The sequence below is a fragment of the Gallinula chloropus genome (genome assembly GCF_964237585.1).
Source record: "Gallinula chloropus genome assembly, chromosome: 35".
Classification (NCBI taxonomy): Eukaryota; Metazoa; Chordata; class Aves; order Gruiformes; family Rallidae; genus Gallinula; species Gallinula chloropus.
This window is the reverse complement of record NC_140120.1, coordinates 1,627,492-1,653,162: the sequence shown is the minus strand read 5'-3', so window position 1 is coordinate 1,653,162 and position 25,671 is coordinate 1,627,492. Positions and strand designations below refer to the sequence as shown.

The following is a 25,671-nucleotide window of genomic DNA, read 5'->3' as shown; positions in this document are numbered from 1 at the left end:
TTGTGTCCCTTTGGAGGCAGACATGCTGAAAGTGTGCATACTTTGTCATTTTGTAGTGTCTGGAGCAGAGAAGACCTAGAGATCATAGAATCATAGAATCATAGAATGGCATGAATTGGAAGGGACCCCAAGGATCACAGAGCACCAGCCCCCCTGCCACAGGCAGGGACACCAACCTCAGGCCTGGAGCTACACAAGGTTGCCCAGGGCCCCATCCAACCTGGCCTTGAACACCCCCAGGGATGGGGCATCCACTACCTCTCTGGGCAGCCTGTTCCAGCACCTCACCACTCTCTCTGTTTAAAAACCTTACCCCTAATATCTAATCTAAACCTTCCCTCCTTTAGCTTTAGTCCATTCCCCTTTGTCCTGCCATTATCTGCTCTTTTAAAAAGTTGAATCCCCTCCTGCCTATAAGCTCCCTTCAGGGACTGGAAGGCTGCAATGAGGTCCCCCCGCAGCCTTCTCTTCTCCAGGCTGAACAAGCCCAGTCCTCTCAGCCTCTCTTTGTAGGGCAGGTGCTCCAGCACTCTGGAGATACTGTGTTAGGAATAGGATGAAGGTGCACTTTATTAAACTTAGACGATAAAAGACAAAAAAATATTAAAAGAATTAAATCCTCTTAAATAGAGACTGGTCCTAAGATGAGTTTCATGGCAGTGATATGCAGAAGATGAACATTTCTTTGCTGCTCTAGAAACCACTGGTCATCAGTTTCCACACAGCATGCTTGAGCTCCTGGTTCCTCATGCTGTAAATGAGGGGGTTCACTACTGGTGGAACTATCGAGTAAAGAAATGCCACTACCAAGTCCAGAAAAAGGGAAGAGATGGAGGGGGGCTTCAGGTAAGCAAACACGACAGTGCTGACAAACAGGGAGACCACAGCCAGGTGAGGGAGGCAGGTAGAAAAGGCTTTGTGTCGTCCCTGCTGCGAGGGGATCCTCAGCACAGCCCTGAAGATCTGCACATAGGACACCACAATGAACACAAAACAGCCAAAAACTAGACAGGAGCTGACCACAATGGCTCCAGTTTCCCTGAGGTAGGCATCTGAGCAGCAGAGCTTGAGGATCTGGGGGATTTCACAGAAGAACTGGTCAACAGCATTGCCCCTGCAGAGGGGAAGGGAAAATGTACTGGCTGTGTGCAGCACAGCATTGAGAAACCCACTGCCCCAGGCAGCTGCTGCCATGTGGACACAAGCTCTGCTGCCCAGGAGGGTCCCGTAGTGCAGGGGGTGGCAGATGGCAATGTAGCGGTCATAGGCCATGACAGTGAGAAGACAGAACTCTGAAGAGAACAAAAAAAAGAAGGAAAAGATTTGAGCCAGACATCCTGTGTAGGAAATGGCCCTGGTGTCCCACAAGGAATTGGCCATGGATTTGGGAACAGTGGTGGAGATGCAGCCAAGGTCAGTAAGAGAGAGGTTGAGGAGGAAGAAGTACATGGGGGTGTGGAGGTGGTGGTCACAGGCTATGGTGATGATGATGAGGCCATTGCCTAGGAGAGCAGCCAGGTAGAGGCCGAGGAAGAGCCAGAAGTGCAGGAGCTGCAGCTCCCGTGTGTCTGCAAAGGGCAGGAGGAGGAACTGGCTGATGGAGCTGCTGCTGTTGGACATCTGCTGCTGTCAGGTGTGGAGACCTGTGAAAGGAGGAAAAGACACAGTGAGAAGTGATGGAACTCTTCTTTTAGGAAAACGTCTTCTAATTCTTAGGGAATGCCCTCAGGTTGACTCCCTGGATTCAGGAAGACTTTTGTCAGGTCCCTTCTGGGAGGTCTGCTTTGTGCTGGCTTGAGCGTGGCACTGCTGGGAGGTGGGTCAGCTGTGGGTTCTAGAGAACTCAGTCCTGCCTGGCAGCAGTCAGTACATAGAAGGATGGTGTGATCTCAGACTAAATCCCCTGTGGATAGGAAGGAGCTTTTCAGCACTGTCACTCCAGTTTCACCTGAGGGCAGAGCAGAGCTTTGGTAATGGTGGGACAAAGGCAGCAAGGACAGGAAGGGAAACAGTGAGAAACAGTCCAGCCAGGGCTGCAAGGACAGGGACAGACAGACAGGTACTCGCAGGTTTCTCAGACTGAAAACGTGGAAGTCTTGTCTCAGAGTCTGTGCTGGGTGGCAGAGACCAGGGGGTTGCTGTGGGAAAGTGTCAGCACGGTGGGTGATGTCAGGGAGGTACCAAATCCCCACTGCCAGGGCATTGCTGGGAGGAGCTCACTCTTCCTCCTTGCCAATGTATATGCTGCCTGTGCTCACAGACCTCATGCAACCTGCCCTGTGCTCAGCTCTGCTCTGCAGACCCCTCCTGGCATCAGGGCTCTGCCCTGGGAACCTCTGTGTGTGCAGGGCTCAGGCAAAGCTCCAAAGTCTTAATAAGAATTGAGTTTTCATTGCATATTCTTTGGGGAGAAGTAAGTTCTCATCAACCACAGCACAGCCCACAGGAGAGGAACAGTCAAAGCAGACACTGCCTTGCAGGAAAATGCTTCCTTGATGTTGTTTTTCAAAGCCCCTTTGGAATGTCTCAAGAATCAGGTGGAGCTGGAAGTAAAGCTGACCCAGGCAGCATTTTCTTACAAAAGAGGGAACCTGTGCTGCCCTTCCCTGGGTCACTCCTTCAACCCACAGCTGCTGTCTCTATCACGGTGGAAAGCCCACAAGCCAGGCTGAGTTCTGACCCCTGGCAGCAACAGAGTCCCTGCCCCAGCACACAGCCCCTGGGTCACAAGGACCCTGCTCACAATGATAGACCTGGGCACCCCTCAGCCATGCCCAGGAGAAGACAGCTGTCCTGCCCTGTCCCTCTGATGGGGCAGAAGGACATCCCTTCCAGGCAGCACCTTCTGGTCCTAAGGAGAACCTGTCCTCCTGACAGACCCCACACACTGCCCCATGTCCCAGCTTTAGGAGATCCCTCCAGGAACAGAACCTGCATTGCCCTGCACCCACAGACATACCAGGGAGAGATTTCTCCTCCAGTGAGCTCTCAGCATCCATCAGCTCTCTCAGCCTCACAGGTCTCCCCTCGGTGCCTCCAGGCAGTGTCCCCAGCCCTGTGTGCTTGGCAGAGGAGCTGCTCCTGGCCAGAGCTGTCTCTCTGCAGCACTGCAATATTTCTGAGCTCCCACTGTCCATCCCAGGAGCCCAGCCCAGCTCACAGCAGAGGAGCAGGTGAAGACATCATACTTTCCATCCCCTCTGGGCTCCTCCCTAGAGCTCCAGGGAACCTTCTTGGAAAGTAACTGAAGTTCTCACTGACTTTCCCTCCCTTGGCTGGGGAGAAATCCTTCTGTCCAGCAGAGTCCTTTCTCCTGATCCAACCAGAGCTGGGCAGGACAATCACCTTTCCTTGTCTCTGCATGAGACAGGACCCCCAGGCAGGGACAGGCAGGGGTCTCTGTCCCCCTGCAGAGGTTAAGGAGCATGGCTGCCTGGGAGCTGCTGGTCCCAGTGCCCATGGGAATTACTGATGGTGGAGGCCAGGAGAGAGTTGCTCAGACACCAACCCCTGTTGTCAGCTGAAGGGCCAAAGGTGGTCCAAGAGACATGAGTGGGTTCAAGGTCCAATAGAGCAATGCTGCCTGGGATGAGGAGCATTTTTGAGCCTGGTGGGGAATTCCTTTGGCCAAATGAAAAGACACCAGATGGTCACAGTTAGGACCATCCATACCCAGAGGCACCACATCTCCAACAGCAGTTCCATCAGCCAGTTCCTCCTCCTGGCCTTTACAGAACCCATGGGAGCTGCAGCTCCTGCACTTCTGGCTCTTCCTGGGCATCTTCCTGGCTGCTCCTCTGGGCAACAGTTTAATGATCATTGTTACAGTCTCTCCAACATTTCCTCCTCCCTCAGCAGCCAGTCCCTGGCTGGCAGAGTTTGTGGAAGGATTTGACCAGGTCGTAGGGCAGTTATCACCTCCTACAGCCTGTGACTTTACAGCTGCACAGGCAAACAACCCTGGCAAACTGACACGCCACCTGATTGATGGGTGCCTTGACTACATCATCCCAATCCCATCCCCATCCCAATCCCATCCCTACTGTCCTGGATCTTGCCAGGGAAGAGTTAGCCTCCCCAGGCAGGCAGCACAGGTGAGCTGAGTTAGCCCAGGCTGTTTGCCACACCACTTGACATCACTCCCCCAGAAAAGGGGCTTGTTGGGGAGGGGCACTCCTGGTGCCTCCAGGGTAGTACAAGTGCAGCCGAGTCATCAGATTGGTCATCATGTTGTGCAGCTACTGGGTCATAACTGGGTAGAAGTGAAATTCACTGTGGGCTGTTCTCCTTTCATGGTGATTTGGTCAGTAAACTGTCCTTAGGCCAGCCCATGGAGGCTCTGTCTGTTTCTCCTGTGGGAGTGAGTGAGTGGCACATGCTGCTCAGCCACTGGTTGGAGCTGAACCACCACAGCCCTTTTTGGAGCCCAAGATCAGATCTGAAGGTTTTAATAAGGGTAGAGGATGAGGTGAGGGGTGCTTTCTCCTCCCCTTTTCCCTTTAGGCTTTTAACAGCATCTGTTGAGAATGTTGACTATCCCTGGGATGTTCAGACCAGCATATGTGTCTTGCTTGCTCTCCTGAATGTCTGTCTGGACCTATGTGTTACCAACAACTGTTCCAAGAATATTGCCAAGAGGTCTTCCCTGGGCTGAAGGGTCAGGGGTGCCATGGGGTGTGGGAGGGCATGAAAAATACCTAGACAAGAAAAACAGATCCAGAGGCACTGTGGCTGCCCAGGCCTCAGAAACCAACACCACAGCTGAGCCAGAAAGAACCCTTCCAACAGGCACTGGAGCTACCCAGGCCTCAGAGAGTGCAGCTCCTCCAGTCTCCCCAACAAGCACCATGGGTACTCAAACCTCAGAGGCCAACCCCAGAGCTGATCCAGACAGCCAACCAGTACGCCTGTCAGTCACCTCTATCCAGAAGAAGAAATACATGGAGAAATCAGTCCTCATCGGGAGAGATGCTGATGAACTGGGACCATTGCAAGGCCCTGAAGAGGCAATACCAGAGGTTATAACCCGATCCTTGTCCTTGAGCTGAGAGACATGAGAAAAGACTTCAGCCGCCTTCCAGGGGAGCACATCATCACCTGGCTACTGCCATGCTGGGACAATGGGGCAGGCAGCAGGGAGAAGGCAGGGAGGCCAAGCAGCTGGGATCCCTGTCCAGAGAAGGAGGCAGTAACAAGGCAATTGGAAGGGAGTCTCAAGCCCTCAGCCTCTGGAGGTGACTTCTATCAAGTGTAAGGGCAAGGTACCAGTTCATTGAAGATGTTGTGTATTGGCCAGACCAGTGGATGCCCATGGAGAGAGATATCCATTATCGGAGGGAATTAGCCATGTGAGAGGTGATTTAGTGTGATCCTGATGATCTGCAGCTCTGTGCATACTGGGCATAGACTTCCTCTGGAGAGGGCACTTCAAAGACCCAAAAGGGTACCAGTGGTCTTTTGGAATAGCTGCCTCAGGGACAGAAGACATTGAACAAGTGTCTCTTCTGCCTGGACTGTCAGAAGACCCTGCTGTTGTGGGGCTGCTAAAGGTTGAAGAACAGCAGGTACCAGTTGCTACCATGATGGTGCACAGGCAACAATACCACACCCAACAGAGACTCCCTGATTCCCATTCAGAAACTGATCATCAACTGGAGAGTCAGGGAGTGATTGGTAGAACCCGCTCACCCTTCAACAGTGCAATCTGGCCAGTGCAGAAGCCCAGTGCAGAGTGGAGGCTGAGGCTGGACTATCGTGCCCTGAATGAGGTCACACTGCCTCTGAGTGCTGCAGTGCCAGACCCGCTGGAACTCCAGTATGAACTGGAGTCAAAAGCAGCCAATTGCTACACTACAACTGACATTGCAAATGTGGTTTTCTCGACTCCTTTGGCAGCAGAATGCAGGCCACAGTTTGCTTTCAGTTGGAAGAGAATCCAGGACACCTGGGATTGACTGCCCCAGGGCTGGAAACACAGCCCCACCATCTGCCATGGACTGATCCAGTCTGCATTAGAGCTGGATGAAGCCCCAGAGCACCTCCAGTATATTGATGATGTCATGGCATGGGACAGCACAGCAGAGGAATTCTTTGAGAAAGAGAAGAAAATGATCTGAATTCTGCTAAAGCTGGTTTTGCCATCAAACAGAGTAAGGGCAAGGGACCTGCTTAAGGAATCCACTTTTTAGGAATAAATTATCAGGATGGGTGTCATCAGATCCCATTGGATCTTATCAATATAATAGCAGCCATGTCTCCATCCACCCACAAAAAGGAGACAGAAGCTTTCCTAGGCACTGTGGGTTTCTGGAGAATGCATATCCCAAACCACAGACACAGCAGTACAGGCGGGGACATGGTGGGGTGAGAACAAGGTGGGGAAAGGGGTTGGGTGCCTGCAGCCTGCAGGGAAACAGGCACAGGTGTTGGGCAGTGTGAGATGGGCTGTGGTGCAGATGGCCAAGGGTGTTGGCCAGGCTGAAAGGGCCTGATAGAAATGAGATCACAGCCCTTGGCTGTGGCTGATGTCCCTGCAGAGGCCTCAGAGGAGACACATTGTCCTCGTCGCCATGGAACGTCATTGCTTCCTTGAACTCAACGTAGGGAGGCATCCATGTGTCACATCCCTGTCCTACCCTTGGTATCACACTCCCCACATCCCATGTAAGAGCCCTGAGACACAGGTGGGGGTCAGAATCTCCCTGCCCAGGGGCTGGGGCTCAGCACTGGCATTTCTGATTCATCAGACCAAGCCAGGGTGTCCTCAGCATCAGAGCTGCCTGTGCTTTGCCTGGGTTTGTCCTCATGGGCTCCACTTGTGAGGTGTAAGATGTTCATGGGGAGGCTTTGTCAGGAATGGCTCCCAGTAGGGCCCATGAACGCTTCAAGGTTCTTTGGGCATTAGGTCTGACTGGCATTTTAAGAGGTTTCTTCACTCTCCTCTTAGTATCTGGGGTCTGTGGACTCAGAAGCAAATATACAATAGGGCTCTTAGAAATAAGAAAGTCTTAAAAAGCATATCTGTTCAAGTCATTTTCATTAAAAAAATCCAGACTTCTACAAATAATTGGATTTCAGTTGGGTATTTAATGATGAACAGTTCAAAGGAATATTACAATGGAGGATGTATTCTCTTCATGACTTTTTCTTGTCATGGCTCCTATCAACTGGAGGAGTGACAGCAGCATTCTGGGATGGATATCGGTCTACTAAGGAGATCTGGACAGGCAGGAGCAGCAGTCTCTTGAGATCCAACCCTGCATGGAGAACCTTGCTCTTCCCCAAGCCCAGCAGTTCCCTCACTGGCCTCCTGGGACTCCCAACACCTTTCCTCACATCATCTGTGCTCACAGGCACAGACAGATTTCTCTGACAACAAACAGCAGTTCAACATGACACAGTTTAATAACCATGAAATCTCTCTCCTCAGCTGCTGCTACGGCCAAGCAGCGTGTGCAGGGGGTCAGCTTCCAGAGGAGATTCTCTCCCAGGACAGTTTTAGTCAGATACATACAAAGGTCACTTAACAACACACTGACCTGATGACAGAACAGTTCATTAGACTTTGAGAGATGGGACGTTTCCAACTCTCTGAACTTCAAAGGAAGAACCAGAGAGCTGAGCAGCATCTGAATGTCCAAAAGCAAGAGGAGGTGGAATCCTGTGATCAAAGTGAAGTGCACACATTCAGCCAGTCTGCTGAAAAGATGTCCTTAGGCATGGCTGTGCCATCAGGAGAGGTGGAAACACCTGAATGACCAGGGAGATGAAAGAGGCAGACTGGTGGTGATGCAGGTACAGGGGAAGGGGAGTGTTTCTCCTGCTGCCATGTCTGAGTCAAACAAGACCAGAGACACTGCATGAGGAATGGGATGAACGTGTTATTACATCAGAGACAAAATAGAAGGAGAAAGACCCACAGCACCTAAAAATCCCCACTAAATACAGACTGGTCCTAATTTGAGTTCCATGACCAGCGATATGCAGAAGATGATGTGCAGTTTGTTGCTGCTTAGAAACATCCTGTCAACCATTTCCACATGGCATCCTTGAGCTCCTGGTTCCTCATGCTGTAGATGAGGGGGTTCACTGCTGGTGGAACCACTGTGTAAAGAAATGACAATACCAGGTCAAGAAACAGGGAGGAGATGGAGGGGGGCTTCACATAGGCCACCATGCCAGAGCTGACAAACAGGGAGACCACGGCCATGTGAGGGAGGCAGGTGGAAAAGGCTTTGTGCCGTCCCTGCTGCGAGGGGATCCTCAGCACAGCCCTGAAGATCTGCACATAGGACACCACAATGAACACAAAGCACCCAAAAGCTAAACAGGCACCGACCACAATCACCCCAGTTTCCCCGAGGTAGGCATCTGAGCAGGAGAGCTTGAGGATCTGGGGGATTTCACAGAAGAACTGGTCAAGGGCATTGCCATGGCAGAGGGGCAGGGAAAATGTACTGGCTGTGTACAGCAAAGAACAGATAAACCCACTGGCCCAGGCAGCTGCTGCCATGTGGACACAAGCTCTGCTGCCCAGGAGGGTCCCGTAGTGCAGGGGGTGGCAGATGGCAACGTAGCGGTCATAGGCCATGACAGTGAGAAGAAAGAGCTCTGTAGAGATCAAAAATAAAAAGAAGAAGAGTTGAGCCAGACATCCTGTGTAGGAAATGGCCCTGGTGTCCCACAAGGAATTGTCCATGGCTTTGGGAACAGTGGTGGAGATGCAGCCAAGGTCAGTAAGAGAGAGGTTGAGGAGGAAGAAGTACATGGGGGTGTGGAGGTGGTGGTCACAGGCTATGGTGATGATGATGAGGCCATTGCCCAGGAGAGCAGCCAGGTAGATGCCCAGGAAGAGGCAGAAGTGCAGGAGCTGCAGCTCCCGTGTGTCTGCAAAGGGCAGGAGGAGGAACTGGCTGATGGAGCTGCTGCTGTTGAACATCTGCTGCTGTCACGTGTGGAGACCTGTGAAAGGAGGAAAAGGAAGCAAGAAGTTAAGGAGCTCCTCTGACAAAAACCTCTAGCAAGTCTTAGGAAACACTCTCAAATTGACTCTGTATTCAGGAAGATTTTTGCCAGGTCCCTTTTGGGAGCTCTGCTTTGTGCTGGCTTCAGTGTGCCACTGCTGGGAGGAGGGTTGGCTGTGGGCTCTGGAGAACTCAGTCCTGCCTGGCAGCAGTCAGTGAATAGTTTCAGTCCTACAGATGGGGGTCCTGAAATGAGGGTCAGCTCAGTGCCAGCCCCAACAAAGGACATGCCCAGAGCCCCAGGTAAGGGTGGGACAGAGACAGCAACTACAGGAGAGGAAACAGTGAAAAATGCTCCAGCCAAAACTGGAAGGACAGGGACAGACAGACAGACAGGCACTCATGGGTTTCTACTCACTAGGGGGTTGGGTTGCCAACAACAAGACTCAGCCTGAAACCCTGGAACTCTGGGTGCAGAGTCTGTGCTGGGTGGCAGAAACCAGGGTGTTTCTGTGGGAAAGTATCAGCACGGTGGGGGATGACAGGGAGGTACCAAATCCCCACTGCCAGGGCATTGCTGGGAGCAGATCCTTCTCCCTCCCTGACAACATCTCTGCTGCCTGGAGCTGTCCCTGCAGCTGCTTCTTTTTGCCCATGTCACCTCCTGCTCTGTGCTCACAGACATCATCCCACCTGCCCTGTGCTCTGCTCTGCTCTGCAGACCCCTCCTGGCATCAGGGCTCTGCCCTGGGATCCTCTGTGTGTGCAGGGCTCAGCCCAGGCTCCAACATCTTCATGAGAATCATGTTTTCTCTGCATATTCTGAAGGGGAGAAATAAGTTCTCATCTCCCACACTCAGCACAGCCACAGGAGAGGAAAAGTGTCCTGGTTTTGGTCAGGATGGAGTTAATTTCATTTGTAACAGCAGATGAATGCTGTGTTTGAGAGTAAAATGGGAGTACTGCTGATAACACCCTGATGTTTCTAGTTGCTGTCAGACAGTCAAGGACTTTCTCAGCTCTTCATGAGAAAGGAGGGGCGAAGCCAGGACAGGTGACCGAGCTGACCAAAGAGAGTATTCCACACCAGTTACGTCCTGCCCAGGATATCGGGGGCTGATGGAAGGAAGGCCTGGGGCGGCTCCGGGGACGCGTGGTGCTTGGGGGACGGTCGGGTTCTGGGACGGCTCTGGGTGGCACGGCCTGAGTTGTGTGGTTTGGTGAGAAACTGCATTGGGTATCAACAGCTTCATATATTTCTGCTTTGAAGTCCTGTTAGTATTGTTACATTGTATTTTTCTGTTATCTTAGTAAACTATCCTTATCCCAACCCACGGGCCTCTTAATTTCTTGATCTTGGGGTTATTTGCCCCTTTCTCTTCCTTTTCCCTTCCCTTACTTCTCCCCCCCCCCCCCTTCCCTTTAACCTGCTCTTTTCCTTTAAGGAGCAGGCAGCTGTGTGGATCTTGGCCCTCAGCCGGGTGAAACCACGACACAGGAGAAACACTCCTCAGGAACAGGCAGGAGAAAACCAAAGCTCCAAAGCTCTGCTCTGCCCTCGGGTGAAACCGGAGTGACAGTGCTGAAAAGCTCATTCCTATACACAGGGGATTTAGTCTGAGATCACTCCATCCTTCTATTTACTGACTGCTGCCAGGCAGGACTGAGGTCTCCAGAGCCCACAGCTGACCCTCCTCCCAATAGTGGCACGCTCAAGCCAGCAGCAAATACACCTCCCAAAAGGGACGTTCCCAAAGTCCTCCTGAATACAGAGAGCCAATCTCATGAAGTGGAAGAGGCTTTTCTCAGAGAAGAGTTCCTTAACGTCTCACTGTGCTTTTCCTCTTTGCCCAGGTCCCCACACTTGACAGCAGCAGATGTCCAACAGCAGCAGCTCCGTCAGCCAGTTCCTCCTCCTGCCCTTTGCAGACACACGGGAGCTGCAGCTCCTGCACTTCTGCCTCTTCCTCGGCCTCTACCTGGCTGCTCTCCTAGGCAATGGCCTCATCATCATCACCATAGCCTCTGACCACCACCTCCACACCCCCATGTACTTCTTCCTCCTCAACCTCTCTCTTACTGACCTTGGCTGCATCTCCACCACTGTTCCCAAAGCCATGGCCAATTCCTTGTGGGACACCAGGGCCATTTCCTACACAGGATGTGTGGCTCAAATCTTTTTCTTTACATTTTTGTTCTCAACAGAGTACTTTGTTCTCACCATCATGGCCTATGACCGCTACGTTGCCATCTGCCACCCCCTGCACTACGGGACCCTCCTGGGCAGCAGAGCTTGTGTCCACATGGCAGCAGCTGCCTGGGGCAGTGGGTTCCTCTATTCTGTGCTGCACACAGCCAATACATTTTCAGTGCCCCTGTGCCATGGCAATGCTGTTGACCAGTTCTTCTGTGAAATCCCCCAGATCCTCAAGCTCTCCTGCTCAGATGCCTACCTCAGGGAAACTGGAGTCCTTGTGGTCAGTGTCTGTTTAGTTATTGGCTGTTTTGTGTTCATTGTGGTGTCCTATGTGCAGATCTTCAGGGCTGTGCTGAGGATCCCCTCGCAGCAGGGACGGCACAAAGCCTTTTCCACCTGCCTCCCACACCTGGCTGTGGTCTCCCTCTTTGTTAGTACTGCCGGTTTTTCCTACCTGAAGCCCCCCTCCATCTCCTCCCTAATTCTGGACTTAGTATTGGCATTTCTTTACTGTGTGTTTCCACCAGCAGTGAACCCCCTCATCTACAGCATGAGGAACCAGGAGGTCAAGGATGCCATGTGGAAACTGAGGACTGGATGTTTCTAAGCAGCAACAAACTCCTCATCTTCTGCTGACCATGTAACTCATGTTACGACCACCCTGTATTCTGTAAGTTTTTTAGGTTTGTTTTTTTTTTCCTTTACTTTTTTCTGTCATGTAATAGAATATTTCATATTCATCCCATTTCTAATGCAGCATCTTCTGGTCTTGTGTGACCTATATGATGTGTAATGATGAGCTGTGCTCTCTGTGCATTGTGTCTGTGTTCAAAGGGCCATGATTTTTCTGTCTTTTTTTCTTTTTTCTTCCCTTACATTTATAAACAATTTACAAGCTTGTCTTCAGCAGCTGAATCATTTGACTCCTTCTCTGGCATGGCAATGCTTCCCCACCATGATAGACTGGGAATTTCCAGGATTGGGACTGATGGCAGTTGAAGAAATACTCTCCTTCCCCTGTACCTGCATTACCTCCAGTGTGTCTCTTTCATCTCCACCATCATTCAGGTGTTTCCACCTCTCCTGATGGCACTGCCATGCCTAAGGACATCTTTTAAGCAGACTAGCTGGATGTATGCACTTTACTTTGATCACAGGATTCCACCTGCACTTCCTCTTTGGTCATTCAAATGCCACTCAGGTCTCTGGTTTCTGCTTTGAGCTCCAGAGAGTTGGAAAATGTCCCATCTTTCAGAAGTCTAATGAACTGTTCTCTCAGAATGTCAGTGTGTTGATAAGTGAGCTTTCTATGTATCTGATTAAAACTATTCTGCGAGAGAATCTCCTCTGAGAGCTGACCCCCTTCACACACTGCTTGGCCATAGCAGGCAGCTGAGGAGAGAGATGTCATGGTTATTAAACTGTGTCATGTTGAACTGCTGTTTGTTGTCAGAGAAATCTGTCTGTGCCTTTGAGCACAGATGATGCCAGGAAAAGCGTTGGGAGTCCCAGGAGGCCAGTGAGGGAACTGCTGGGCTTGGAGAAGAGCAAGGTTCACCAGACGGGGTTGGATCTGAAGAGACTGCTTTTCCTGCCTGTCCAGATCTCCTTAGGAGACCGATATCCACAGCTCAAAGCCATCCTGAAACTGAACCATCCCTAAAACTGTGTGTGTCCTAGAGCTGAGTCTTCCTTCCCCCACCAACATGTCTTTATGCTGAACATCATGTAATTGGCATGGAATACCCTCCTTGGCCAGTTTTGGTCACCTGTCCTGGTTGTGTCCCCTCCCAGCTCCCTGGAGGCCACCCACCTTCCAATTAGCAGGGCAGTATGAACAATTAAAATGTCCTTGACTGCTGGGAAACAACCAAACCGTATCTGTGTTATCATCACTGCTCTCATCCGAACTCCCAAACACAGCACCACACCCAACCTGCTGCTATAAAGAAAATTCACTCTATCCTAGCAGGAAGCAGGCCAGCTTGGTAGGCAACAAGTGCAAGACAATGGTGGGGTGACTCCTGTAGTCATACAGTATGGATAAACCCCTTGGTTAGTTATGGTCAGCTGGGCCTGTTCTGTCTCCTGCCAGGCACTTGTGCACTCTCAGTTGACTCATTTCTGGAGCAGAATTAGAAAAAAGCCCTTGATGCTGTGCAAGCCCTGCTCAGCAAGCAACAAACATGTTTAGTTAGACTTTTTTGCTTACAAATCCAAACCTCAGAACTGTAGGGGACACCAGCATGAAAATTAATTCCACTCTACCTATTCCCTAAGGTAGCAGGAGAAGATCTCTCCTGGTTGGAAATCTTCTTGATGTGCCTATTCATGAAATCCCAGAGTTTCTCAAGGTCTGTTTGATGTGAAGCTCCATTTTCTTAACAGTTCACATCTCCTTGCAGATGGGTCTTCAAAGTTGTGGTGCATCAAACAAAATGACAGCAAGAGGTGTTAAAGACCCTGGGACTCTATTGCTGGAATTTTTAGCATCTTTGAAGGCCGATTATGGTAGAGATTAAATATGACATCAGGCATTTTTAGGACCATTCTCATGGATGGGAATGCCCTGAGCTCCAAGCTTAACAGAGCTCCTAGTGTGGTACTTGGGAAGATTTCAGGACAGGAACATCTTTCAGCCCTTGCACCTTCTGTTTTGGAGTTATAGCTGTATGTTTAGAAGTTTTGAATGTGGATTCTGGTAGAGCCATAAGATGACATCAGGCCCTGTTAGTACCGTTCCCTGTCTGGGAATGCCCTGATCTCCAAGGTTACTGGGGCTACCGCCTTTTTCTGTGGAGGTTTCAGGCCAGGAACATCTTTATCCCTCAAAGGTTTTGTTTGGGAGCTATTGCTGGATGTTTAGTGTTTTTGAAGGTGGGTGCTGGTGGAGCCAGAAAACGACGTCAGGCACAGTTAGGATGATTCTGTTGTCTATGACAGCCCTGAGCCCCAAGGTTACTGGGCCTGCTAGTGTGCTACCTTAGGAGGTTTCAGGCCAGGAAGATTTCTAGGCCCTCACAACTTTTGCTTAGGAGCTTTTGCTGGATGTTTAGAAGTTTCAAAACTAGAAGCTGGTAGAGTGAAAAAGTGATGTCTTGCATTGTTATCACCATTGCATTGTCTATAAAAGCCTGAGCCCCCATGTTACTGGGCTCTCTTTTGGGCAACTTGGGGAGTTTTCAGGTCAGGAACATCTTTCAGCTCTCACACCTTTTGTTTGGCATCTATTACTGGACGCTTAGCATTTGTGAAAGTTGACACTGGTAGAGGTAGAAAACGACAGCAAGTACTTTTAGGACTATTCCATCGTATATGAAAGCACTGAGCCCCACGGTTACTGGGGCTGCCTTTAGTCTACCTGGGCAGGTTTCAGGTCAGGAGTATCTTTCAGCCCTCACACATTTAGTCTGTGAGCTATTGCTGCACATTAAGCATGTTCAGAGGTGGGTGCTGGTAGAGCTTGAAAGTGATGCCAAGCACAGTTAGGAGAGTTGCCTTGGGTTCGAAAGCCTTGAACCCTAAGTTTACTGGGGCTTCTAAGTGGGCTGTCTTTGGAGTCTTCAGATAAGGAACATTTTTGAGCCCTCACACCTTTTGTTTGGGAGCTATTGCTGGACATTTAGCAGTTTCCAAGCTTGACACTGGTGGAGATGGAAAATGACATCAAGCAATGTTACGACCATTCCCTATGCTAGACAAGCCCTGAGCCTCAAGGTTACTGAGGCTGCTAGTTGGCTTCCTGGGGAGGTTTCAGGCCAGGAACATTATTCCACCCTGGCACCATTTGTTTGCAAAATACAATAAAGGTGGGAGATTCTCCCTGGGCCTCCTTTTGATATTAATAAATTACCATTATTAATAATATTAAAAATATTATAATAAATTATGAAATCATTTATGAAAAAAGAGAATCGGGGAGAATCTCCCACCTTTGTTGGATGTGGGGGGTACCATTGCGATTGAGGATGAAGAAAGTTCTGAGGTACTTAATGCCTTTCTTGCCTGTCTTTAGTAAACAGAGCAGTTTCTCTCCTGATACCCAGACCCCTGAGTGGAAAGATGGGGACGGGAAGTGGTTGGAAGCCCCCAACATCCTAGGAGAATTGGTAAGTGTTCACACAACATGAAGTATTTTTAGAGTTTAGAGGAGTTGTCCTTCGCATGGCTGTGCTCAGGGCACAAAGTCAAACACTCTGGATCCAAGAATGACCAACCTTTCCACCACAAAAGGGTTAATCCTCCTCACTTGCTTTTAATAGCCTGCCTGGTTTCAAATGTGGTCTGTTGGATCCACCCACCCCAACCTATGACTCAGTTTACCCCTTGGCTTTCATCCAGGCTGTGGCTGCTAAAATCAGCCAACTCACACACCCCAGGAAGAGCACCAGGTGTCCAGCACCAGGTTTGTTGTAATGTCCAGCTTATGAGCTTGGTGGCCAAGGAGATGTCAAGGATGCCAGGCAGCTGTGCCCTGTGCATGGCCACCATGGGCAGGGAGCGTGCCTGAGGCCTGCTGGGCACAGGGATGCCTGGGGGCCAGCACCCCAAAGGCCTTCCTCCAAAGGGTGCTGGGCTAAGGGGTGGCAGGCAGGGCTGTGGTGGGCAGGACCTTGGTAGGTGAGGCGTCTCTGAGAGGGGCTCCAGTGAATGGAGCTTTGATGGACAGAACTTAAGTGGGAGATGCTTCTCTGGGTGGAGCTGCGGTGTGTGGGGCTTCACACCAGACATCATTGCCACCTCACCCAGCTGCTGGGAAGAAGGGCTCTGAAGCGGGAGTCTCCGTTGAGGGACCCCTTTCTGCACACAGCAACCCCCGGGCATAGATCCACGAGGGCAACTAGTCTTGAAGCACCAAAGATGAAAAGGAGAGAGGCAGCGGGTGCACCCATCAGCGGCCATCAGCGGCCATTAGCACCCTGCAACAGCCATTGCTCTGCCCAGAGCGGTGACTCATCGGGGGCGGAGCTAGGGGCGATAGCAATTATCCCTCTCCATACAAGAGGGTCCTCTGGGAGCGCCAGCAACCAGGAGCACAGCGAACAGGAAGGGCAAACAGGGCGTGGCGCGTCAGAAGGCCATGGCACGGCAGTTTGCATGGCAGTTCAGGCACGGCGAGCAGGCACGGCAAGCCCACCCTTCTGGCTCACAGGGTAAACTGAGCGGACCGGCTGGTGCTCACAGGGTAGGCAGGTCGAGCCAAGGGATTCCTGTTTGCTCTGCGTTCAGACAGTCGAACCATGGTCTCCACCAGGCGGAGAGGTTCCCCCTACAAATCTGGGGCAACCCCGACGGAGAGCCTGCCTAGAGATGCTGCGGTTCAGGTCTCAGGCTGCAGGGAATGCCAGAGTCTGCAGTTGCCAGAGAAAAGAGTCAAGCACCTAACCTGTGTGAGGTGTGAGCAGGTCGATGATCTGCTTGCTTTGGTAGTAGAACTAAAGGAGGAGAATGAAAGACTGAGAGCAGTCAGGGATTGTGAGCAGGTCAATGAGCTGCTTGCTTTGGTAGTAAAACTTAAGGAAGAGAACAAAAGACTGAGGGCAATCAGGGATTGTGAGCGAGACATTGACTGGTGGAGTAGCTCCCTGGCATCCCAAAAAGATGAGAGTCTGGAAGACACCTCACACCTGAAGATGGTCTCCTCTCTCTGCCCTAGCCAGGTAAATGGGAGGGACCCAAACCCCGAGGGTGCCTGGAAGACAGTCCCAACTCGTCGTCGTAGGCACTCCCCCTGCCTACCTTCCCCACTCCCCCAGGTTTCCCTAAGCAACAGGTTCGGGGCCCTGGTAGTTGAGGAGAAGGTATGTGAGGAGATGAATGGAGCCCCTCTGCCTCAGAGAAAGCAGAAGCCTAGAGTGAGGTGACCATCCGCACGCCTCAAGACTGCCTCTGTTAGGCAAGAGAGAAAGGTAGTTGTAGTAGGGGATTCCCTTCTTAGAGGGTCAGAAGGCCCTATATGTAGACCAGATCCTACACGCAGGGAGGTGTGTTGCCTCCCTGGAGCCCGGATAAGGGACATCACCAGAAGGCTACCAGGGCTGGTAAGATCAACTGACTATTTTCCATTACTGATAGTTCAAGCAGGCAGGGACGCGATCACAAAGTGTAGCCTGCAAGCTGTCAAAAGGGAATTCCAGGACCTGGGGTGCTTAGTTGAAGGGGGGGGAGCCCAAATAATATTATCTTCTATCCCCACTTGTGGGAGGAGGGGCTCAGAGCAGGACAAGAGAACCCACGTGTTGAATGTGTGGCTGAAAGGCTGGTGCCGGCACAAGAACTTTGGGTTTGTTGATCAGGGGATGGTGTATTCTGCTCCTGGCATGATGACCGCTGATGGGGTTCACCTGTCCCCAAAGGGGAAAGCGGATCCTTGCCCAGGAGATGGCAGGGCTCATCGATCGAGCTTTAAACTAGTTAGAAAGGGGGGAGGGGATATTAAGAAGGCTGCTGGGGTTAGGCTTCGGGAGTCACAGCGGGAGCTGATGGTGGAAAAAGGTAAATACCAACAGTCCACAGTGGTGGACTTGGGGACGTTTTTCCACGTGACAGTAGGGAAAATTCTGTGGATTGCCCTGAGTACTCCTCAGTGGAGCCACTTTTGCCGATCCCCTGTCAGAAATCTCACTGTGGACTGTTGAGGGTACCTACATCTGCTGCCCCACTAAAATGCCTTTATACAAATGCACATAGCATGGGGAACAAACAAGAAGAATTAGAGATCTTTGTGCGGTCGCAGGGCCACGATCTCATTGCAATCACAGAGATGTGGTGGGACAACCTGGACGACTGGCACACTGTCATGGATGCCTATGTGCATTTTAGGAAAGACAGGCTAGGGAGGCGAGGTGGGGGAGTTGCTCTTTATGTGAGAGAGCAGCTGGAATGTATTGAGCTCCACCTGGGGAAGAATGAACCATCCGTCGAGTGCTTGTGGGTTAAAATCAAGGGGCAAACTGGTATGGGTGACATTGTTGTGAGAGTGTGCTATAGGCCCCCTGATCAAGAGGAGCAGGTTGGTAGCGCATTCTATAAGCAGTTAGAAACAGCCTCAAGATCCCGGGCACTGATCCTTATGGGGGACTTCAACTATCCAGATATTTGCTGGGCAAGCAACACGGCCAGTCGTATCCAGTCCAGACAATTTCTGCGGTGTGTTGAAGACAATTTCCTGCTACAGATGGTGCAGGTGCCTACAAGGGGAGGGCGGGTGCTGGACCTTGTTTTCACTAACAAGGACGGGCTCGTTAGGGAAGTGAAGGTCGGGGGCAGCTTAGGACAAAGCGACCATGAAATGGTCGAGTTCAAGATCCTGGGCTAAAGAAACAACCCAAAAAGTAGGATAGCTCCCCTGAATTTTGGAAGAGCTAACTTTGATCTCCTCCGCAACTTAATAGGGGCTATCCCGTGGGCTACACTGTTTGAAGGAATGGGAGCCTGTGAGAGCTGGCTATTATTCAAACAGTGCTTCTTCCCAGCACAGGAACGATACATCCCTTTGAGTAAGAAATCAGGAAAGAGAGGCAGAAGACCTGTGTGGATGAACACAGAGCTATTGAGTAAACTCAAAGAGAAGCAGAAGATCTATGAATTGTGGAAAAAGGGTCTGAGCACCTGGGGAGAATACAGGAATGTGGTCAGGGCCTGTAGGGATGCAACTAGGAAGGCTCAAGCCCTCTTGGAAATGAAGCTGGCAAGGGACATAAAGGATAATAAAAATGGTTTCTTTAGATACGTGAATAGTAAGAGGATGACCAGGGATAATGTAGGACCCTTGCTGAATGAGGAGGGTGTCCTGGTAACGGGGGATGCTGAGAAGGTGGAGATACTGAATGCTGCCTTTGCTTCGGTCTTCACTTCAAAGGCCCCTCGGGACCCACAGATCCTGTTGGAGTGTTGGGGAAACGAAGAATTTCCCTCTGGTTGAAGTAGGGGAGGTCCAGGAGCGGCTCAAAGGGATTAATGCACACAAATCCATGGGCCCAGATGGGTTTCATCCACGTGTGCTGAGGGAGCTGGTGGAGGTGATTGCTGAGCCGCTCTCTATCATCTTCAACAGGTCTTGGAGGACAGGAGAAGTGCCTGAAGACTGGAGGATAGCCAATGTCACTCCAGTCTTTAAAAAGGGCAAGAAAGAGGAACCTAGTAACTATAGGCCAGTCAGCCTCACCACTGTCCCAGGAAAGGTGATGGAACAGCTTGTTCTGGATGCCATCTCCAAGCAACTGGAAGAGAAGAAGGTCATGAGGAGTAGTCAGCATGGATTCACCAAGGGGAAATCATGCTCGACCAATCTCATAGCCTTCTATGATCTCATAACAGGCTGGGTAGATGGAGGGAGAGCAGTGGATGTCATCTACCTTGACTTCAGTAAGGCCTTTGATACTGTCTCCCATGACATCCTGATAGCAAAGCTGAGAGAGCACGGGATAGATGAGTGGACAGTGAGGTGGGTTGAGAATTGGCTGTCAGACCAAGTGCAGAGGGTTGTGATTCGAGGAGCAGAATCTGACTGGAGGCCTGTGACTAGCGGTGTTCCCCAGGGCTCGGTGTTGGGTCCAGTCCTGTTTAATATCTTCATTGATGACCTTGATGAACAGCATCCACCCTCAGCAAGTACCCGATGATACGAAGCTGGGAGGAGTGGCTGACATGCAGGACACTGCGCTGCCATCCAGAGAGACCTGGACAGGCTGGAGAGCTGGGCAGGGAGAAACCAGATGAAGTTCAACAAAAGCAAGTGTAAAGTCTTGCACCTGGGAAGGAACAACCACTTGTATCAGTACAGGCTGGGGGATGATCTGCTGGAGAAGAGCTCAGTGGAGAAGGACCTGGGGGTCCTGGTAGATGACAGGTTGGCCGTGAGCCAGCAGTGTGCCCTGGTGGCTAAGAGAGCCAATGGGATCCTGGGGTGCATCAGGAGGAGTGTGGCCAGCAGGTCACAGGAGGTGATCCTGCCCCTCTACTCTGCCCTGGTCAGGCCCCACCTGGAGTATTGTGTCCAGTTCTGGGCTCCTTGGTTTAAAAAGGACCGGAATCTCCTGGAGAGAGTCCAGAGAAGGGCCATGAAGATGATTAGGGGCCTGGAACATCTCCCCTATGAGGAAAGGCTGAGTAAGTTGGGACTCTTCAGCCTTGAGAAGACTAAGGGGGGACCTAATTAAAGTTTATAATTATCTGAAGCAGGGGATGCAGGGGGAATCAGCCAGCCCCTTTTCAGTGGTCTGTGGGGATAGGACAAGGGGCAATGGCTGCAAGTTGGAACACAGGAAGTTCCGCACCAACATGCGGAAGAACTTTTACACAGTGAGGGTGACACAGCTCTGAGCTGTGAGGTCTGATCTGTGTGATTTGTTGACAAACTGCTTTGTGCATCACCGGTTCTGTAGATTTTGCTACAAAGTCCTATTGTTGTTGTTGTTGTTTCTCTCTCCCTGCTTTCCCAGGAAACTGTCATTATCCCAATTCACAGGATTGGGTTTTTTTGGTTTCCTTTTCCATCTCTTCCCCACCTCCAATCAGTCCCCAAACCATCTTTGAGAAAGAAGAGTTGTATGGTCAAGCTCTCAGCTCTCAGCTTGGGTGAAACTATGACCAAAGGTTCCAGCACAACACCCACACATCAAGGCAGCTCAGACATGACTGGTGGAGAACCGGCTGCAAGGAGAAGGATTTGGGCATTCCAGGAGATGCCATAGCAGTCAGAGGTGCTGAACAGGAATCTGGCCATGAGCACATTGGGCTGCACTGGGAGGAACGTGGCCACACAGACAAAAACACTTACTGTCTATCTGGACCCAGACTTCATCAGGCCATCTCTGGAGCAGCCAGTGCCAGTGTGGGGCTCCCGAGCCTAGTGGAATCGAAAGGATCTGTCATGTGTGCAGAGAAATTCTGCAAAGATACAGTTAGGGGTCTTGTGTTGAGAGGCTGAGAGACCCAGGGTTCTTTAGCCTGGGGAAGGGGACACTGAGGGAAGCCCTCTTTGTGCTACAGGGAAAAAACACAAGAAATTAAATCACGGAAACTGCCACCTTGAAGGTCAGAGATGATGAGAAAATAAAGACCAGTCCTTCTGAGGGTAGTGCTGTGGTGTAAAATGTCCCTCTGAGGAAGTGTGGATGGGCTGGTGGCTTTGTGATGGTGGAAACATCTGGCAAGGAGGGAGAGACAGCAGTACAGGCAGGGACATGGTGAGGTGAGATCAAGGAGGGAAAGGGTGTTGGGTAACTGCAGCCTCCAGGGAAATAGGCACAGGCTTGAGGCAGTGCTGGATGGGCTGTGGTGCAGATGGCCAAGGGTGCTGGCCAGGCTGAAAGGGCCTGATAGAAATGAGGTCTTTGCCCCCTTGGCTATGGCTGATGTTCAAGCTTCAAACGTCTCAGAGGAGACACACTGACTGTTCTCACAGCCATGGAGCATCATTGCCTCCATGCACTCACCCAAGGAGAGGACATCATGTGTCATAACCCCGTCCTTCCCTTGGAGTCACACAAAGGAAGAGCCCTGAGACACAGGTGAGGGTCAGGATCTCCCTGCCCAGGGGCTGGGGGTCAGCACTTGGCATTTCTGCTTCATCAGACCAAGCCAGGGTGTCCTCAGCATCAGAGCTGCCTGTGCTTTGCCTGGATTTGTCCTCATGGCCTCCAGTTGTCTGCTCTAACGAGCCCCTGGGGAGGCTTTGTCAGGAATGGCTCCCAGTGGGGCCTGTTAGTGCTTCATGGTACTTTGCCTTTACTGCTGATTTAACTTCTTGATTGGTTTCTTCACTCTCTTCTTGGTAGCTGAGGTCTGTGGACTCAGAAGAAAAGACACCATGGGGCTCATTATCATCCAGAAAGCCCTTACAAGCATGGCTCTTCAAGTCACTTTCATTAAAAAAATCAAAAGGACTGCCTCTCCCTGTTCTATTACATATGGAAAAGGTCCTTTTTGGGACGAGCCTTTCCTGCTGGCTGAGGGTACCATTGGCTGTATGGGGCTCTGATTGGAGCTCTCCAGGTTTCAGCCCTTTCAGGAAGGTCTGTCTTTTTTGATCTATATGTTTTTTTCTAGATTGTAGTTTCCACTTCACCCAACTGCAGAGCAGAGACTTGTAGATTTGTTTATCCTTTTTTTGTTCTTTTGAAACATGAAGAAATGCCCAAATGCTCACCTAAACCCCTTCCTTTCACAGGGGGAAAGAGTCCCTCCCTGTCCCTGCCTGGGGGTCCTGTCCCATGGGGAGACAAGGAAAGGTGATTCTCTTGGTCAGCTCTGGTTTGATCAGGAGAAATGACTCTGCTGGACAGAAGGATTTCTCCCCAGACAAGGGAGGGAACATCAGAGATGAGATCATAGAGTGATCCCCATGAGGCCTGTGATACCAGGAAGGATCCTAGAAGAACTGGTCTTCTCCTGCTGAGCTGGGCTGGACTCCTGGGATGGAGGGAGCTCATGGTACCTGCAGTGCTTCAGAGAGACAGCTCTGCCCAGGAGCAGCTCCTCTGCCAAGCTCACAGGGCTGGGGACACTGCCTGTAGGCACCGAGGGGAGACCTGGGAGGCTGAGAGAGCTGATGGATGCTGAGAGCTCACTGGAGGAGAAAGGTAAAAAGACTTTGCTTTGAATTTTCTGCTCTTGTGGACTGGCTGGGAAGTGGAAACTGAGGTTTTCTTGATAACTTTGCAGAAGGCAGTGAAAACTATTTTGTCATTAGGACTTGTCAGAGCTTCTCCTGAGCCCTGCACACACAGAGGTTCCCCAGAGCAGAGCCCTGGTGCCAGGACGGGTCTGCAGAGCTCAGCTGAGCACAAGGAAGATGAGCACAAGGATGAGGTCTGTGAGCAAAGAGCGTGAGGTGACACGGGCAAGAGGAGCATCTCCAGGGACAGCTGCAGGCAGCAGAGACATTGTCAGGGATGGAGAAGTAGCTGCTCCCAGAAATGTCATGATAGTGGGGTTTTGGTAACTCCCTTACATCCCCCACAGTGCTGACGCTTTCCCACAGTGACCCCCTGGTTTCTGCCACCCAGCACAGACTCTGACCACAAAGTTCCAGGGTTTCAGGATGAGCCCTTTTTTTTGTAGCCAGAACCCGAGTGAAGAGAAACCCCTGAGTGCCTGTCTGTCTGTCCCTCTCCTTCCAGCCTTAGCTGCAACATTTACTGCATTTTCTTCTCCTGCCCTTGGTTCCTTTGTCTCACCATTACCTGGGCCTCTGGGCACAACCATTGATGGGGCTGGCACTGAGCTGACCCTCACTGCAGGGGTCCCATCTGTAGGACTGAGGACTTCCCGGAGGCTCCCACAGGGCTGCCGGCTGCCTCCTACAAGGAGTAGCCCCATGCAGGAGTCATCTCAACACTGAGGCCATGGCAATGCAGCTCATCACCTGTGTGTGGGCAGCTGCAATGAGCCCTGTGTGTCCCTGGCTGAGAGCGGGGAGCTGAGATCCTCCTTGGGTAGGATGAGACCACAGGAGGGCTTTGGAGCTCTGCCCTGGCACACTGGATTCCTCAGCTCTCAGTGGGGTCCAGTTTCTTGTACAGGGAACACCAGGGTGTGATCAGAGAGCATCCAGCACAGGGCAGCTGAGAGCAGGGCTGATGGACAGAGCAGCTCTCCCCACTCTGCACTGAGGGGAAGGTTTCACTGGCACTTCAGCAGCAATGTCAGGGAGTTCTGACAGAAGAAACATTCCTCAGTTGCAGTGAGGAGAAAACCAAAGCTCCGCTCTGCTGTTGGGTGAAACTGGAATGACAGTGCTGAAAAGCTCATTCCTATTGACAGGGGATTTAGTCTGAGATCATGCCATCCTTTTTACTTACTGCTGCAAGGCAGGACTGAGTTCTCCAGAGCCCACAGCTGACCCTCCTCCCAACAGTGGCATGCTGGAGCTAGACTTCCAAACAGGGACCTGCCAAAACTCTTCTTAAATACAGCAAGTTGATCTGAGAGTATTCCCTAAGAATTGGAAGATGTTTTCCTCAAAGAAGAGGCCTCTCATGAAGCCTCATTGAATCATTAATTTCTCACTGCCTTTCTTTCCTTGGACAGGTCTCCACACTTGACAGCAGCAGATGTCCAACAACAGCTCCATCAGCCAGTTCCTCCTCCTGCCCTTTGCAGACACACGGGAGCTGCAGCTCCTGCACTTCTCGCTCTTCCTGGGCATCTACCTGGCTGCTCTCCTGGGCAATGGCCTCGTCATCATCACCATAGCCTGTGACCACCACCTCCACACCCCCATGTACTTCTTCCTCCTCAACCTCTCTGTTACTGATCTTGGCTGCATCTCTACCACTGTTCCCAAATCCATGGCCAATTCCTTGTGGGACACCAGGGCCATTTCCTACACAGGATGTGTGGCCCAACTCTTTTTCTTTTTATTTTTGATCGTCACAGAGTTCTGCCTCCTCACTGTCATGGCCTATGACCGCTACATTGCCATCTGCCTCCCCCTGCACTATGGGACCCTCCTGGGCAGCAGAGCTTGTGTCCACATGGCAGCAGTTGTCTGGGGCAGTGGGTTTCTCAATGCTGTGCTGCACACAGCCAATACATTTTCGCTGCCCCTCTGCCATGGCAATGCTGTTGATCAGTTCTTCTGTGAAATCCCCCAGATCCTCAAGCTCTCCTGCTCAGACACATATGTCAGAGAAATTGGACTCACTGTGGTCAGCGCCTTTTTAGCTTCCGGCTGTTTTGTGTTCATTGTGGTGTCCTATGTGCAGATCTTCAGGGCTGTACTGAGGATCCCCTCGGAGCAGGGTCGGCACAAAGCCTTTTTGACATGCCTTCCTCACCTGGCTGTGGTCTCCCTGTTTGTCAGCACTGCCATGTTTGCCTACCTGAAGCCCCCCTCCATCTCCTTACCATTTTCAGACCTCGTTGGGACATTTCTTTACTCGCTGTTCCCGCCAGGATTGAACGCGCTCATCTACAGCATGAGGAACCAGGAGATCAAGGATGCCATGTGGAAACTGATGACTGCGTGTTTCTAAACTGTAACAAACTGCTCATCTTCTGCTTATGGCTGGCCATGCATGTCATGTTAGTACCACTGTGTATTTATAGGGTTTTTAGTAATTGGTTTGTTTTTTCTTATTTCTAGTGTCTCTAAGCTGTAACATGTTGCACATTCATCCTTGTCCTAATGCAGTATCTCCTGGTCTTGTGTGACCAGACACTGCGTAATGACCAGCTGTGCGCTCTTTGCATCACATCTGCCTGCAAACAGCCACAATTTTTTTGTTTCTTTGAAATTGTAAAAAAGCACATCATAATTGTACTGTAATTTTTTATAATTGAATTGTACCAATGGCAGGAGAAGAAATACTCACCTTCCCCTGTACCTGCATTGGCATTAGTCTGTCTCTTTCATCTCTCTCGTCATTCAGGTGTTTCCACCTCTCCTGATGCAGTGGCCATGCCTAAGGACATCTTTTCAGCAAACTAGACAGATGTTTGCACTTCACTTTGCTCATTGGTTTCCATATCTGCTTGCTCGTGGTCATTCAGATGCCTTTCAAC

General features: G+C 51.0%; 2 protein-coding genes across 2 annotated transcripts; one reads left to right on the top strand and one right to left on the bottom strand.

Annotated features, from left to right (window-relative positions):
- Window positions 1-8,011: 8,011 nt before the first annotated feature.
- LOC311203118 (olfactory receptor 14A16-like) lies at window positions 8,012-8,938 on the bottom strand (the record flags this gene model as incomplete). Its single annotated transcript, XM_084277753.1, has 1 exon — window positions 8,012-8,938. One exon carries the CDS (start codon window positions 8,936-8,938, stop codon window positions 8,012-8,014), a length of 927 nt encoding a protein of 308 aa, XP_084133879.1.
- Window positions 8,939-10,840: 1,902 nt separating this feature from the next.
- On the top strand, window positions 10,841-11,975 carry LOC311203024 (olfactory receptor 14I1-like; the record flags this gene model as incomplete). The annotated part of the gene is made up of 1 exon (XM_084277662.1): window positions 10,841-11,975. One exon carries the CDS (start codon window positions 10,841-10,843, stop codon window positions 11,765-11,767), a length of 927 nt encoding a protein of 308 aa, XP_084133788.1. The 3' UTR covers window positions 11,768-11,975.
- Window positions 11,976-25,671: the final 13,696 nt, after the last annotated feature.